Here is a 13,446-nt window from a genome sequence, read left to right as displayed (position 1 = left end):
TTCAGCTGGAGAGCAGAAGATGTGTTTTATACTGACTTGTAAAGACACCTAGATATTGGAGAGCATTTTCCCCTCCATCAAACCTCTAAAGGCTGAGACTCGGCTTATTCCCTTTCACCCCTGGGTGGCACCTGCGCTTGGTGTCATAAATCCCTGTGTGCATCCTTAGAGCCATGAGGATCACTGTGGCCTCCTTTGCACATTCTTGTTTCAGGGCCTAAGAGCAGTCACGGCTGTGCCATTGAGACAAAAGTAAAGTGAGCCTCAATTTATCACTTGAATAAGATTTTCTTTTCCCACTTTTCTTATCAGTCTTTGAAAAATGATGAGAAATCTTCCAAAACTGATGTTGAGAAGCTTCTGGAAATAGGTCAGAGACAAAGGTAAGACTGCGCTTTCTTTTCATTTTCTCGGTTCTTTTTTTCCCCAGAGTGTCAAACTCCATTCAGAAATTTCACAAAAATCAGGTCATTCTAAATGCATTAATTCACTTATCTTCTGACTTACACTTGAAGGCATCAGAATCTTGTTGAAATGCAGGTTTGTATACAGTAAATCTATGGTGGGGCTGGAAATTGTGCATAGTGATCGTGATGCTATGCTCCTTTGTCTGCAGATCACAGAATGTTTATGGATCTGTAGTATTTTCCCCTATTATCCTAGGAAGATAGACCCTGAGAAGTCTGCCCATCAATAGACAGATGCAATAACACTAATCTCAGTGGGCCATGTGTAATGGTATCAAAACTTGATCATGGTGGTAATGGTGGGGGTGGTGACGAATGGGGTAATGTTACCAACAATACGAGTAGAATTAGTGTAATCTTACTAGTGTTGGATTGTGTTTTTTTGAAGACAGTGTATTGTGTGATAGATTTCTATGCAGTATAAAAAGCTATATGATTTGAAATTGCCTCTCAAAGGGAAAAAAAAGCTGTTTTAAGGTAGAAACAAGCTAGCATTTTTTATACACTTATTAGAGGCTCTGTCAGATGCTTTATATCTATTTTCCCATTTGACCCTCACAATTACCTTTTAAAGTAGATATGATTATCACTATTTAATAGATAGGAAGTTGTTCAGAGGGCTTAAATGAGTTGATGAGAGTTGTGTAAGTGGAATTTGCTCTGTAGCCCCACCCGTTCATGTTAGTTCACTGATCACAAAGCAGTAAGCTGCTAAAAAGCTTAAGCACACTATGCTATGTAGTCCCTTCTTGCTGCCTCGTATCTTCTCCACTGTCCTCGCCTTTTGACCCAGAAACCTATCATTGATGTGTGTTCGGATCAAGCTGATGACACATTAGGAATATCAAACTGAGTGTCCTGTATTGACTCCTTTTATTATTTAAATGAAATTATTATTTCTTGAACGTGAAATTCTCTTCAAAGTTCAGTATTAAAGAGCTTGCATAAAATATTGTCCAAGCATCTTCCCCCAAATAGATCATTTTAAGTGATTTTATTGGTTTGAAATAAAGCACCTATGCTCAATGTTACACAAGTATCCCTGGTTCATTGAATTAGTGTCGGAGAATTATAAACCGCATTTCGAATAGAAAGAACTAGTCAAAATGAACCAAGAGACACTGAAAATGATGACTTTTTGTAGAGCATTCCATGGCAGGAGAGGATAATAAAATCAGAATGGAAGTGTCTTCTGCACGACGGATGCACAGCTCCACTGAGCGGGCTGCCGTGACCGAGGAAGACGGAGTGATCAGGGCCGATCAGCAAATGAAGCTGTATATGTGTATGACCAGAACCAGAGAGAAAAATTTCTAAATCTTGGTCCAGAATGGACTTCAGCCACTAGCAGTAGAGAACCCATTTTAGGTAGTTCTGTAAGAGCATGACATAAATTAAAGTATTTTAGGAGGATTACTCTGCAAACATTGTTCAGTGTGGAGGGAAAGGTTGAGGAAAGCTGGCTTGGAGGACAGGACAGGGTGATCTCAGCAGTGAGAACCGTGGAGTGAAAGAGGAATCAAGTCTGTCTTCACTGCTGTGGAGACGCAGATGAGGAGACAGGCTTGTGCATGATGTGGATAAGGAAAAACCTATTCGTTTAGTTTGCTGATACCATCCTAAAATCTGTTTAGCTGTTTCTACATGACACACAAAATATCCAGAGAGACCAGAAAAAAAAAAAAAAAAAAAACATGGTTAGGATTATTAAGAATTTCAGATTATCATCTACACATTTGGTATGGTATACAAACTACCAGATGTTGGGCCAAGTCTTTCAATGAAAGGATGGAATGGAGCAGATATTTTGATATCATGATTTTAATGTTTTATCCAGAATTTGAAAACTTGTTTATTTTTTATTTTTTATTTTTTTTATTTTTTATTTTTTTTAAGATTTTTTTATTTATTTGACAGAGAGATAGAGAGTACAAGTAGGCAGAGCGGCAGGCAGAGGGAGAGAGAGAAGCAGGCTCTCCGCTGAGCAGGGAGCCCGATGTGGGGCTCCATCCCAGGACCCTGAGATCGTGACCTGAGCCGAAGGCAGATGCTTAATGACTGAGCCACCCAGGCACCCCTATTTTTTATTTTTTTTAAGATTTTATTTATTTAAATGACAGAGAGAGAGACAACGAGAGAGGGAACACAAACAGGGGGAGTGGGAGAGGAAGAAGCAGGCTCCACGTTGAGCAGGGAGCCCGATGCGGGGCTCGATCCCAGGCCCCTGGGATCATGAACTGAGCCAAAGGCAGACGCTTAGCAACTGAGCCACCCAGGCACCTCCAGAATTTGAAAATTTGTTTAAAATGTGTAACTTGTATAATGCACACAACGTCAAAATAGAAAATTCAGTAAATTCTAATAATAGGTAATTTCTCAAAAGGATATGACATTTGCTATATTAATTTTTATTGATTACTTAGAAAGAGATATATAAAAATCATGGTTACCTGAAGGTGAAGCAGGCTGTGTATCTCATTTTGAAAAGAAGAGATACTAATAAACCATAAAAGAAAAAGAATGTTATTTTGAAATATAAAAAAATATTGACTGGGGCGCCTGGGTGGCTCAGCTGGTTAGGCGACTGCCTTCAGCTCAGGTCATGATCCTGGAGTCCCTGGATCAAGTCCCGCATCGGGCTCCCTGCTCAGCGAGGAGCCTGCTTCTCCCTCTAACCCTCTCCCCTCTCATGTACTCTCTCTCTCTCTCATTCTAGCTCTCTCAGATAAATAAATAAATCTTAAAAAAAAAATATTGACTAATTGCAAATTAAGAAGTATTATCTGAGTCTGAAACAGTGCACTGTATTGTAGATGCCATTTGGCTGTACATCCCGCTCTTAATAACCCCTCGTCCTCTGGGATGCTTGCCATCTGACACTTACCTGCAGGAGTGGTCTCAAGAAGTCATGCTTATTTTATTTGACTCCAACATCACTCAACAGTTAATAGGCTCAGAGGTGATCACCAAGACAAAACCAAATCAATTAGAATTTCCCTCTTGGAATTGTAACCAAGAGACATCTAATCAGTCTCCCTGTGTAGCTGGAACCAGACTATAAGTAAGTCAACTCAGAGGTTATGGGGTGGCCATATACAATTATGCAGAGAGAGCAAAGAATGCCTTTCTGTTGAGACTGAGAAAGGAATGTGTGTGCATATTTTTGTGTGCACACATGGGTGGGAGAGAGCGAGCAAGCACAAAATGTTGTGTTGACTCTTGAGTGTTACATTTTCAGAAATATTTTGACAGCCTACATAATATTCATAGCAGAGGACCAGATCTAAACCATACCATATGAGGAGTAAGAGTGTGTACCCACAAAATGGAGACTTGGGGGATAGGAGGGTAACCTAAAGTGTCTGAAAACGTAGAAAAAAGTGATAAGACATTTTATTCCCTATGGTGGTTGGTGGGTGGAGATTCCTAGAAGGCAGTTTTAGACTCTGTGTACCAAAGGATTGTAAAATATCATGTTCTCTGAAAACAAAAAGAATATGCGGGATAGTGGCAAGTGGTCCATCTTAGATGTTTTTACAATACAAGTTGGTAACCACTTGAAAAAAATGCCTTCCTGTAGTGTGATTTGGGTGAGTGTGTTTTTTATATTTATAATTTGATATGAAGATGTATGAAGCGGCTGCCCTTTCAAATCCCTTGTAACGAAATTCTGTGCAGAAATGTGCTCAACACTGAGCAGCCTATCATAGGTGTCAGTGGGGCCCACCCGTTCTTTAGAATTGAAGACTCAGCTCAGTATCCCAAATAGGACCCTAGAGTAGTAGCAGTAGTTGGGGTAAATCCCTGTTGGTGGAGGGGGCCCATGAGCGAGTCAGGAGTCCTCTCTCATAGGAGTATAACTTAGCAAGACTGTTGGTGGAGGGGGCCCATGAGCAAGTTCATAGGAGTATAACTTAGCAAGACTGTGAGGCAGAGATTGGGGGCACCTAAAGCAGGAGAGCAGTGAGAATGTGTAGCAATAAGCCTGGAAGGCAAAAGAGGATATAGAGACGTTCAGAAGTTTCAAAAGATCATATTTACCATTCTGATAGCTTTCCTTGACATGAAAATGTGCAGCATCCTCTCCCTTCTCCAGTGTTTGTTAACAACCTTAACAGTTTATTTTTGTTGTGTTCCCTACATTGCCTATAGATGTCAGGATGTGGGAATTTTTGATACACACACACTCATTTTTATTTTTATAAAATATATAGTATTTCATAGTTTAATTTAAAAATCTGTATCATTTAATAAAATTATAATTTTAAACTTCATAAATAATCATAAAATGATAATCATTATAAAATCTTACTATAATTTTTTAGTTAGAAATACAATAGTTTGTGTTTTCATTCAGTGCTTGTGGAAGATCTGAGTGGTAGGGATAGCGTGTAGATCCTTCCATCCTTCCCTCCCTTCTTTCTTCCCCTCCTTTTTCCCTCTCTCTCCATAAAGGTAGTGTAATGACTCTAGAGTTTGAACACATAGGCTCTAGAACACAATTTCACCACCTTTCTCTGTTTCGGTTTTCTCTCTGTAGTATTATGTCATCGTGTGAACCTTCTAAGAGTGTCTGATGCATTTTAAGCCCACAACATATGTAGACATTACTATTACATTATATTATGCCACAAATGCTCTTTGTGGAAAATAACAGAAAGAATGATAGAAGTCTAAATTTAAGTGTCCACATGTGAAACAATCCTGGTAAGTGATACCTATTTGAGGAAGGAATGGAAGCTGAGTCTTAAGTCCGCTCTAAGCAAAAGCATGTCACGAGCTTCACGTAGGCAAACATAAACCATCACCACAGTGACTGTAATTATTTTATAACTTGTTCCAATTATAGTTTGCCTTGACAGACAAAGTTCAAATTGATTTTAACAATCATACAGGCTCTCACTAATATCCTGAAATTGAGACTCGGACCTAAGAGTTTCTAGAGTAAGAAATCTGGGAGCATCATTCAATCCCAATGGACGAAAGAACAGCTTGCAGCTGTGTGGGATGTGGTGGTCAAAGAATGAACTTAGGACCGAGAGTGGTCCTGGTGGTTGTGACAGAGATCTCATACTTATTAAGTGATTCTTTTCCAAGCATTGTGCTAAGCCATTTTGCCTACATTATGTCATCTAAACCTCACTACAAACCTATCAGATAGCTCTATTAGTGTACCCATTTTATAGATGAAGAAAATGGGTCTAAAAGGGTACACTCCTATGCCTAGTCTCTGTAGTGTGGTTACGGACAAAGGTTGCAGAGGTAGTCTTTTGGCACTAGATTGGGAATTTTAAATTAGTTTGAATTCTGCCAGTAAGACTAGGAAAGGTTTCTGTTTGGCTGTTGTTGCTTCAGAGGAGTTTATTCCTGGGGCACCTGGGTGGCTCAGTCATTGAGCGTCTGTCTTCGGCTCAGGTCATGGTCCCGGGGTCCTGGGATCGAGTCCTGGGATCGAGTCCCGCATCGGGCTCCCTGCTCTGCGGGAAGCCTGCTTCTCCCTCTCCCACTCCTCCTGCTTGTGTTCCCTCTCTCACTATGTCTCTCTCTGTCAAATTAATAAATAAAATCTTTAAAAAAAAATAAAAGTTTATTCCTGTAGCCAGAATAAAACAAACACACACATACATACTAATCCTCATCTGGTATCAAAACGTTTGGAAGTGGTAGCTTAGGTGATAAAATGGAGGCACACAAAGATAGTATGATTTGTCATAAATGAGTCAATCTTAGACCCTTGAGAGGAATGCAAAATTATGGATAATGCTTACATTTTTTAACAAGTGAGACAAGGTCCACATGTATTAGTGAGCTTGAGACATAATGTGTATATGCATGCAGACGTGTGTTTCTTTTATTAGACACAATAAATAAGGCAGCCCTCAAGGTCAAAATAAGTCTCTTTTTGTTTTTATAAAAAAAGTCTCAGGCTTTATAAAGGATGTCTAAAGTATACTGCCTTAGAATTAATCAATTAGGAGCATCCAAGGGGAGTTGTAATTTTATCCTATCAGCAAGTCTGTGGCAACTTTTTCTCTAACCAGCATGTTCACACCCTGGCATGCTGTCACTAAAATTAGCTTTTCAACTCTAATTATTACATTGATTTGATTTAACATATTATGCAGCTCACAGATGATTCACACAGTGGGATTCGTACAGGACACAATAGCAAGGCAATTTCCTTCCAATATGGCTTGCTTTTAGTACTTGCATGGGAGAGAAAACTTTATTACTAGAATCCTCAGATACATCCTGCATGCTTAACTGTGTCCCTACATACAATTCTAGTTGTTTCCTAAATGTATGTCAACAGCAAAGCCTCCTTTCATAACGTACATAGGAAATAACAGAATTATGTCTCTCTTTTGCTCTCTGTTTTCTCCTAGAGAACAAATGAAGTCTCTCCAGGAGGTCCTGCAAAATCAACTTAAAGAGACAACTGAGAAAGCAGAAAAACAACAAGCTACTGTAAGTATGTTAATTTTTTTGTGTTTGCTTTGGGGCTGGGAAATTATTTTTAAAATAGACTCAGGTCCTAGAAACAAGATAAAAAGGTCCACTCCCCATAAATGGTATATAAGATGGTTCTGGAGAAAAAAGTAGAAATCTAGTGAGAAAACCTGGAGAGAAGTTTGATTCTCAAGACTTGGGGTGTGTCAGAATCACCTGTGGAGTTGAGTAAACAGGCAAGGTCATTATATGCCATAATTCAGGATCCATTGGTTTGGGGCTGACACCAGCACTTTTGTCCCGCTCTTGACCTCTGTTTTCATCAGTAAATGAGGGTTGGGAATTAGAAGACCCCTAATAATCAAATACAACAAAAATCTTTTCTTGGAATGAATGCTGACCCAGTATTTTTATGATCTCGGTGACTGCATTTTCTTTACTGTATCCCTATCCCTCATCTACTGAACAGGAATCTCTCAGTGGTGGGGCCATACACTGACTGTTTAATCAACTCCCCAGGTGATTCTGACACACCCCAAGGCTTGAGAATCAAACCTCTCTCCAGATTTTCTCACTAGATTTCTACTTTATTCTCCAGAACCATCTTATATACCATTTATGGGGTATACCTTTTATCTTGTTTCTAGGACCTGAGTCTATTTTAAAATATATTAATGGAAAATTTAAGGTACAGTTGGTCCAACAGATCAGGAAACGGACCACCATTGAGAATTTAGTTTATTTCTCACGTTTCTCAAGGGGGTGGCATGCCTTGTGACAGGTGACTATCCAAGGAAGTACTCGGGTAGGTCATGAGGCAGAGGGAGGTGAGAAACTGTGGGCAAGAGCATTTATTGTGGTTTCTGCGGGAAAGAATGTCTGAGGCAGGTGAAGCAGGCTTAGGAGGAGTTAATATGAATGATCTCAGCAGGCTCTGGGGCATAGGGATTGCCCCTAGTTGACTGGGGGGTACCTGACCCCTGGGGTGGTTAGGGCAGATGTATAGTGGCTTGGCCTATGAGAACACGCCAATACAAAGGGGTGGCTGGGGTTAAGGGTTCTGGGTTGGTTAGTTTGTTTTTGAAAAGCATGTCACCAGGAGTAATTGTTCAGTGTTTGCAGTTGAATGACTAATATGTTTTACATCAGAGTCTAGAAAGAGATGACCGCAACCTCCACAAATACGGGATTGAGAAATAATTATTAAAACAATGAAGGACATTGGGAGAAGGAAGGGAAAAATGAAGGGGGGGAAATCAGAGGAGGAGATGAACCATGAGAGACTATTGACTCTGAGAAACAAACTGAAGGTTGTAGAGTGGAGGGCCGTGGGGGGATGGGTTAGCCCGGTGATGGGTATTAAAGAGGAACGTATTGCTTGGAGCAATGGGTGTTATAGGCAAACAATGAACCATGGAACACTACCTCAAAAACTAATGATGTACTGTATGGTGACTAACATAACATAAAAAAAAAAAAATGGTTATTTTTTTTAATGTGCATCTGGTGGGATCTAGAAGAGAGATTTCATAGTACTGGGATTACCTTTTCCAAATTTTGGTAGACTCAAACAGAATGCTTTATGCTTGTTCTCCCCATTTGAAAATTCTAGGTTAACTAAGAATTAAACTAATTTGTATTTTTAAACACTTTTTTTTGGTAAATAATTATTATTTTCTCTGTTAGACTGTTGGTGTAATTGAAGGTTGGGTAAGGAGAGATAAAGATAATTGTAATTGTTCACTCTCGAAGAGAGGGGAAAAACTGGATTTAATTCTGCAAACATGATAGGTTTAAGAGCTGATAATCTTATGTGCTACCCTTGATTACATAACTATTTACTATGCCTTTTTCCATAAAAATAACAGATTGTGTATTTTATGCAAAAATGTTGCAAATACATCATTTGGTAAGTTTATAGTAAAATGTTATGAAACTTAAAGGATAAACCTAAATCACAAAAATATAAAAGATAAACTTGAGAAAAATTAAATTGAAGAAGCAGTAAAGCTGTCATGACTAATTCTGTGGGAAAATAACTTTTTATGAACATGTGAATATTTGTTATTATCCCTAAGCAGATAATGGAATAGCATATCTTTCAAACCTGTGTTCCTCCTGAAAACTCCTAACAGATAGCAAGGAAGAATGAGCTCACATTCTCTGTAACCAGAGTTATTAAAGATATTAATGTTCATTGGATGCATTTCACTACTCTTGTTAATTTTTATGGCTTAACTTGCCCTAAGTGAGACATAATTAGTCTAAAGGCAAAAATTAGCTTCTAGCTTTGACTCTCATTAAGAGTAAAGAATTGCTATGTTCTTACATTCTTTGTTCAGAGTAAATAAATGGTATTTTCTGTTTCTGAGAATGAAATTCATAACTATCTACCAGGAATGCTTATTTTGCCAGGGATGTTGAAACCTGTTGGGATTCTAGACTAATGGTTTCAAAATGCTAATACTTTTTGAATATTTTGAATATATTTTAGCTCTTGAATATTTGAACCCTGCATTCTCAAGATTTTCTGTCCTTGTTTCACATTTAAGTAATTGTATTCTTAACATTGCAATATATTTTCATTATACTCTTTATTTTTTTATTTATTATTTCTATTATTTTTATTTTTAAGTAAACTCTGTGTCCAAAGTGGGGCTCAAACTCCCGACCCCAAGATCAAGAGTTGCTGACTCTACTGACTGAGCCAGCTAGGTGCCCCAGCTTTTACTTAAAGTTAGGTGTTGGGACGCCTGGCTGGCTCAGTTGGTAGAGCAGGCGACTCGATCTCACAGTCAGCAGTTTGAGCCCCATGTTGAATGTAGAGTTTACTTAAAAAAAACAAAACAAAACAAAACAGAAAAACCTGCTCTAGCTACTTTTAAAGGTTGTTTTAAAGTAATGTGTGAGAAAACCCCTTGTAATGTGTTTGGATGTCAAAATAAAATAATCATTTAAAAAATTTGTTAATTATGTATAATATATACTGAATACTATCAAAATGTGATGATTTGGGAAAAGTAGTGGTCCATGAAAGAATGGGTTATTAATATAAGCAAGGTGGCTTTAAGTAGTTCATGACTTCAAGATCAAACTGAGGGTTCTAGAGGGAAGGGGGGGTGGGAGGATGGGTTAGCCTGGTGATGGGTATTAAAGAGGGCACGTTCTGCATGGAGCACTGGGTGTTACACGCAAACAACGAATCATGGAACACTACATCAAAACCTAATGATGTAATGTATGGTGATTAACATAACATAATAAAAAAAATAATAAACTTTCATTGAATGAATGAAAAAAAAATAAATGAAACATAAGAATGGAAATTTAAAACATAAGAGAAAAAACAAGCAGCCCAAATGGTCAATTACTGAAATCAACCAAGATCTCCAAAACAAAGGAACCGGAGGTATTTTGGAGCTTGAAGCCTGGGACAGGGAGGACCTGGCGTGGGTCTTCAGCTAGTCTTGTGGCTGGCCCTGTGTGTATTTCAGGTAGCCCTCTTGAAGTGGATGCCTTCACAATCAAAGCTTGCGTCAGCACTTGGATCACAAAAAAGAAAAGCCAGCTGCCGGAGCTTATACTACATCTACATAGGCACTTTAGAAATTTTGAAATGTTACAAATTTGTCTTTTAAATTCACCAGTAAAAAGTGATCCCAGGAAACCCTAGGCCCCTACCCTCCACCCCAATAAAAGCAGAACCTCAGGCCTTCACTCTCCCTGGCTCTTTCTACCCATGGCCTCACTGTGTGGCCCTAGGTGTGACATGTAATATCCAGGACTTAGAAGTAATAAACCTTTTTTTCAAAGTTTCCTGATGATATCGCTGAGGGTGTCTTGCAATCATACTACGAACCTCAAAGACTGGTCCAGCCACAAGATTGGTTATCTATAGGCTGAGGCAGTCAGTACACAGCAATAGAAATGGGTGCAAAAGCTGTTTATTGGGGCATACCCTATTGTGCTGCATACATATCTAATTTTGAACCGCACCACGTCCTCCAGTCCTTTGCATTATCAACCAGATTGAACTATCTTCTCAATGGGACAGAGTGTGATTTATGTTTTCAGGTTGCTGTCGTTATCTTCATAGTTAAAATTTAACTTGAAAATTATTATGACCAAAACAATGGTCGTGGTAGTTCTCAGGCTTCTGCTTGTTTTATATGGAGTTTGACCATCCAGAATTGGTTTAGATCTCTGTTACCATTTGAAGGAATGGTTTAAGGACCCCTATACAATCCAGAAAAGAGGGGGCATTAACATTTGTTACAAGGAAAGCAAAACGTACAAAAACATGCACAAGACTAAGACACATCAATTTCTGGAGAGTGAAGGAAGAAAAATTAGGTGGGGCTTTAATAGTAGGTGTAACTATTTTTTTACAAGGTCTGAAGAAAGCTGGACAAAATATTTATATTTGTTTATTCTTAGGTTTGGGCCCAGAGGCGTTTTACATATTACTTCTTGGTCTTTTGTTTATGTTTGAAATGTTTCAGAGCTATTTTTTTTTTTTTAGATCTGTATATATGGTGAAAATTCATTTTACTCCTAAACTTGATTTCCACTGATTCAGTTTATCCCCAGAGATAACCCACATTACCAGTCTCTTTTGTATCATTCCAGGGATCCTCTAAGACTGTTGTCTAATATATATATATACACACACTAGCTACATAAGGCTATTGAGCATTATAAAATGGCTAGTCCAAATTGAGATATGCTATTAGTGTAAAACATACAGTGGATTTTAATGATATATTGTAAAAAATAATGTCAATTATATCATTAATCCATTACATGTCAAAATAATAATATTTTGAGTTTATTGAATTAAATAAAACATTAATAAAATTAATTTTATCTGTTTCCTTTTACTTTTTTAAGAAATGTGACTACCAGAAAATTAAAAATTGGAGACATTAAATATTTTATCCACTATCATAGTCACTTTTTATCAGAGTGAACTCTCACTGACTATAAAGTCTCAGATTTTAACAACTGTGCTATACTGAATTTTTTTTTTTTTTTCAAAATACTCAAGCAGATATACTCAGGTAGCAGAGGTGCTGTGTTTATGCAAATACAGTTTGAACAACTGACCTAAGGTTACAGATTCCAGCAATATCAAATTCAGAAGGAAACATGACTTCTTTGGTACGGTATTATAACATTCTGTGCTTTAGAGACCAGGAATATCACTATGCAATTGCTTTCCAACCTGCTATAGGTCAAAATTACCTGCAGAGTGTTTTATGAATGGAGATTTCTAGGCCCAACCCTAGAATCTAGCTTTTTGTTGTTGTTGTTGTTGTTTGTTTTGTTTTTTTTTTTTAAAAAACCACACTTTTTAAATTGAGGTTTACATAGGTAAGAGAATCAGTTATAATATGCATGGTTTCTCAATTAAAAAAAAATGAATCTTTTACTACATGAGAAGAGCCTTTTTTATAATCAGTAGGTCTATGTATGAATTGGGCATGAAAGTTTGGTTAATGAAAATTTCAATCCTTTGTTCTTTTTCAATATTTGTTGATAAAGAGATAATCATTGTATTATGCTTCAAAATCATGACAATAAATTTATAAAAGCCATAGGAATGAATTTAAAATGTGCTTATATAATATTCCATTCATTTTCAGATTAATTTTTTAAAGACTGACATGGAAAGAAAGAGCAAAATGATTCGAGATCTCCAGAATGAGGTAAGATATATTTCAGGCAAATTTTATATAAATCAAAGCATAGACACAAACCCACATATGGATTTGCCACAACTTTTGGAGTATTGATTACATGCCAATTTGGCCTTTAGTTACGTACTAAGGAAAGGAATTGCACTGTTGAGAATTTCGAAGAGTAGGTAATCCCTACTTTTATATATATGTTAATGTTATTAGTTCATACCTCTCTAGTTCATTTTCTCCTCTAATTATACTTTGCTTGGGCTAATATTAAAAATTAATTTTCATTTCATAAATTCATCTGTCCACCCAATGACATTACAGGAGCTGAAGAAGAAGGCTATCTAGAAATTGACTTCATGATAGGAAGAGCCAATCTAGAATGAAAAATTTATTTGGGATCATCTTAAAGTAATGTAGAGTTGAACAGAAATAAGCTGGAACAGCTTTCATTATAGCCTTTAAATTCTGAGAACCCTATAAAATACGTATTTTCTTTGTCTTGTTATATGACTACTTTATTTTCTACAATTCCTCCATCACATTTCTATTTCCACCTTTTTTCTTGAATGCAGTTAGTTAATTAGGACTCTTAAACCATGACTAATTAATGATACATTTTCCTTGATCAATCTCACTAATTATGATTTATTTTGAATCCCAAATCAATCACTTTAGAATTTCCTTGTCTCTTTTTCCTTCTCTCATTCTTTTGTTTGTCCATATTTTCCTTTTATTTTTTGAGACACTTAAACAATAGATGAGCCTCATTATTCACGTTATTCCTAAATGGTTGCCACCTTGATATCAAGTTTAAAAAATAGGCTTTACAAATGTTTTGG

The 13,446-nt window shown here is 37.3% G+C and overlaps 1 protein-coding gene across 1 annotated transcript in view; it reads left to right on the top strand.

Moving 5' to 3' along the window:
- The first annotated feature begins 312 nt into the window (after positions 1–312).
- Positions 313–13,446, top strand: part of LUZP2 (leucine zipper protein 2) — a 251,799-nt gene continuing 238,665 nt past the window's right edge. The window contains exons 1-3 of the mRNA XM_045895281.3: positions 313–383; positions 6,854–6,935; positions 12,563–12,625. Of these exons, the coding sequence (XP_045751237.2) occupies positions 6,861–6,935; positions 12,563–12,625 (138 nt within the window). The 5' untranslated portion in view covers positions 313–383; positions 6,854–6,860. The remainder of the gene's footprint in view (positions 384–6,853; positions 6,936–12,562; positions 12,626–13,446) is intronic.

This window comes from Mirounga angustirostris, unplaced genomic scaffold (genome assembly GCF_029215605.1).
Source record: "Mirounga angustirostris isolate CCGP_5_RB_7025 unplaced genomic scaffold, mMirAng1.0.hap1 SCAF_13, whole genome shotgun sequence".
Taxonomy (NCBI): Eukaryota; Metazoa; Chordata; class Mammalia; order Carnivora; family Phocidae; genus Mirounga; species Mirounga angustirostris.
This window is presented reverse-complemented; position numbering and strand designations above follow the sequence as displayed.